The sequence below is a fragment of the Cherax quadricarinatus genome, chromosome 64 (genome assembly GCF_038502225.1).
Source record: "Cherax quadricarinatus isolate ZL_2023a chromosome 64, ASM3850222v1, whole genome shotgun sequence".
Lineage (NCBI taxonomy): Eukaryota > Metazoa > Arthropoda > Malacostraca > Decapoda > Parastacidae > Cherax > Cherax quadricarinatus.
The window spans coordinates 2436746-2440418 of NC_091355.1; the positions used below are offsets into that span (position 1 = coordinate 2436746).

General features: G+C 45.5%; 1 protein-coding gene across 1 annotated transcript; it reads right to left on the reverse strand.

Annotated features, from left to right (window-relative positions):
- Positions 1–742: 742 nt before the first annotated feature.
- Positions 743–2963, reverse strand: LOC128699950 (uncharacterized). Its single transcript, XM_053792788.2, has 2 exons — positions 2781–2963; positions 743–2200 (listed from the first exon to the last, which is right to left on the reverse strand). The coding sequence occupies exons 1-2, from the start codon at positions 2790–2792 to the stop codon at positions 1580–1582; spliced, it is 633 nt and encodes a 210-aa protein (XP_053648763.2). The 5' UTR covers positions 2793–2963; the 3' UTR covers positions 743–1579.
- Between the last annotated feature and the right edge of the window lie 710 nt (positions 2964–3673).

The window sequence follows — 3673 nt, forward strand, 5'->3', positions numbered from 1 at the left end:
AGGAAGAACGTTGGCCACCAGCAGTAGCAACCAGGGAGACCGTCCTACTGTCTCCCTAGGAATAAGGTCCTTGTGCTACAGCTGGTTAAGGAACAGAGACTCCTAGCAGACGAGTGTTCCAGCTGCTTCTCTCTTACCACTTCAAGAGATAATTAACGTCGTACCTAGTCTCACCTCCAGAGAGACGATTACTGTTGTTAACTAGAATTTTGATGTGTTCCTCTATTGTATATATATATATATATATATATATATATATATATATATATATATATATATATATATATATATATATATATATATACACACTACTTTATGGTAGTAGTATATACAAGGATCTTTATGCACTCTATGACTGTCACCTGTTATGTTTTGGGTGAGTCGAGTTTCAATTATATCGTAGCTAACATATATCGTGAGTTTGCCCGGTACATGAGACAGAGGATACCTGCTAAGAACTATCTACTGCTGTCTATGTTAAGTACTATTGTGTATTATAATAACATAAGGAAGGAGCACTGCAGCAGGCCTACTGGCCCATGCTAGGCAGGTTCAAATCACCTACGTGCCTAAGCTACTGGGCCAAAGCCAGTAGTGTGAGTCAAAGATAGAAAAGCAGAAGGGTATATTCAGTGGTGGACTAATGTTTACTCTGTTTTAAGCTATGTTAAAAACAGGTTTCTTTAAAAACTATGTAACTTAAATAACGATATATGTTGCATTATATAAATTGTAGCCTTTTCTAGCCATGTATGGTACTGATACCGGAATTAAGCCAAGTACTCAGACACAGCACTGCTGATGAGGGTTGCTGATGCTTCTCCGCACTATGTTGTCACACATACATTCTCTCCTCTATACATCAGTCATTTATACAGTTTTCCAGATATTTTCCTGTGTAGCTCTAATTCCATAGATCATGAGCCCTTCACCAGCATCCAGGCACCTCCTATGAAGGGAGAACGTAATAATAAATTGCTTATTTCATGTTGCCTTTATTTACATAATAAGTTACTACCATTACAATAAGTCCTCATGGCTGCACCTCGGGACCGTGTCATGGCTGCACCTCGGGACCGTGTCATGGCTGCACCTCGGGACCGTGTCATGGCTGCACCTCGGGACCGTGTTATGACTGCACCTCATACAATCGTCTCTTTCTAAACGAATTAAATGCTTTTCCAATGATGAATTCGTTTAAAAGCACACGGTTGCTCGGGAAGGAGTCACACGGCTAGGTAACAGTGTGGTGGGGAGTGTCTGCCACTCTGGTACCGCTGTGGATAGCAAGGGATAGGTTCAGACTGGGATAGGTCTAGCCCGCCAGGGATACGTGACACTAGGAAACTTGAAATAATGAAGAAGGAAGGGTTTAGGGATAAGAGGGATAGGAGGGGTGTTGGGACTAAAGGTGGTGGCTAGTAGGAGGAGTGTTGGGGTTAAATGTGGTATTATCCAAATTGTCCTCACGAAGTTCATCAGAAACGTTGATTTTAACTATGTGTTGCTACCAGAGGGAAAATTTAGTGGGCGTAGAATGGGCAGCGTCATTCGTTAGGGGGAAGGGGTTTTATGAGGTTTAGGCATAGGATGGGGGTCCGTAGGAGGGAGATGGTGGAGGTCCGTAGGATGGGGTTGGTGGAGGTCCGTAGGATGGGGTTGGTGGAGGTCCGTAGGATGGGGTTGGTGGAGGTCCGTAGGATGGGGTTGGTGGAGGTCCGTAGGATGGGGTTGGTGGAGGTCCGTAGGATGGGGTTGGTGGTGGTCCGTAGGATGGGGCTGAGGTTGGAGGTCCGTAGGTTGGTTTAGGAGGACCGTAGGATGGCTGTGGTGCAGGGTAGGATGCGTGGCCCTCGTAGGCTACGTCAGCGACGTATCCCTTGGTGTCGTCAGCACTAAAGGTCACTATTTGGGTACGACCGTCGGGCAGAAGCACCCTGTACGACCCAGTTGTGAGTGTGCCGTCACTCTTCTCATCGTGGGAGAAGTCATTGCCAGAGTAGTCGTCTTTGACGGCGTACGTGAAGTCGAAGGGCATGCCGGGCTCTTTGTACGCAGGTGGTCCGTATGATGGCTTTGGTGGTCCATAGGTAGGTGGTGGTCCATAGGTAGGTGGTGGTGGTGGTCCATAGCTAGGTGGTGGTGGTTCGGCACGAGGAGCGGCATAAGCCAAAGCCACGATGGTGCCCAGCACTAACGTCTGTCACAGAACACAAGAACAGAAAAATTAGAGGAGATTTGTAGAAGGCCTGCTGGCTCATGCAACAGAGTAGTCCATGAACCTACTGAGTCATACAATGAAAGTCCATAGGCCTACTGGCTCATGCAACACTAATCCTTACATAAGCCAAAAATATAAGAATTTGAGTTCTCTATTAGGCCTCCTGGCTCCTGGTTTGAGTGTTTTCAAGAGGTACACACCTAGCCTCAAGTGGTGGAGACTCGACCCTCCGTCTGCTAGTTATTAGAAGACACTGTACTCCAAAGACAATTCCAGTGTGACATGCAGAGAAGAGGATCTCGACTTGAGGTAATAAGGAATTTATCTTGAGTTAAAGACAAGAGGAACCCACCTTAGGTTAAAGAGAAGCCCAACTTGAGAAAAAGAGAAAAGGAACCTAACTTGAGGTAAAGCCCAACTTGAGGGAAGGAAAAGACCAACTTGAAGGAAAGACAAGTGGAATTTGAGTGTGAGGTAAAGGCAAGATCTACCAGGATCAGGTGAGGAAGATTTTGAGCCAGTCATGCAGAAAGAGGAAGATGTGAGTGTCATTTCTCACCTTAGCAGTCATCTTGTAACTGTCTGTGATGGTACTGGTTGAGCTGTGATGCCGAACTAGTGAGTGGCAGCTCTTATATACTGCCGACCTCGCTTAGTTTCACCTTCAGGGCGTGAAGGGTGGAGAAGAGGGCGGTGAGAGCAGTTGGTTTCCCTCTATTTCCCTTCCCTCCCTACCCCTCCTCTCCCTCTCTCCCTTTCTAGCACAGCCTTCGCTGCGAGGAAACCATCCGTGAGGTTATAGCTTACTTATTGTTGCTTTTGTTGGTTTTCTTGGTTTATAAGGGCTACGACGGCTCAATCTAGACGTTTGTTTACATTTATTGTTGAATATTAAAATGGTATTACAATACCGAGGGTGATGGACTGATTACATCGTCTTCACATCTCTACTGCTCCTGCCTACTTTCTGTACTCGACTGAAGAAGCCTGCTGTGCAGGCGAAACGTTTCGGGAAAAAGATGCCTAACTGTTGCCTATGTGTCTTACCACATTTATTGTTGTTGTTGGTTTATAAGGGTTACGATGGCTCGTTCATGAAGATTGTTTACCTATTAGTGTTGTTGGTCTATAGGGCCACTGACGGGTTATTCCTCCCAATGCCCGGGAAAGAATTGTTCTTTTACTTTTATTGGGCATTTGATTAGCTTATCTGAATCCAAATCTGAACTCGATAATAAAGAACCCCTAAGTCGGTCTGACGTTACATTCACGCCATAAATGCCGTCGTGAAAGGGTCGTTTTTTGAGTGTTGGAGCTAGTACTGCGACCTTGACAAGTCGTTTAAGGTGTCATTAAAGATGGGCTACACCCACTTATACGACCTCGGTCATCTTGGTCTCCGGAACCAACAGCACCTGAGGCGTTATATACCTACTGGTATTTATTATTATT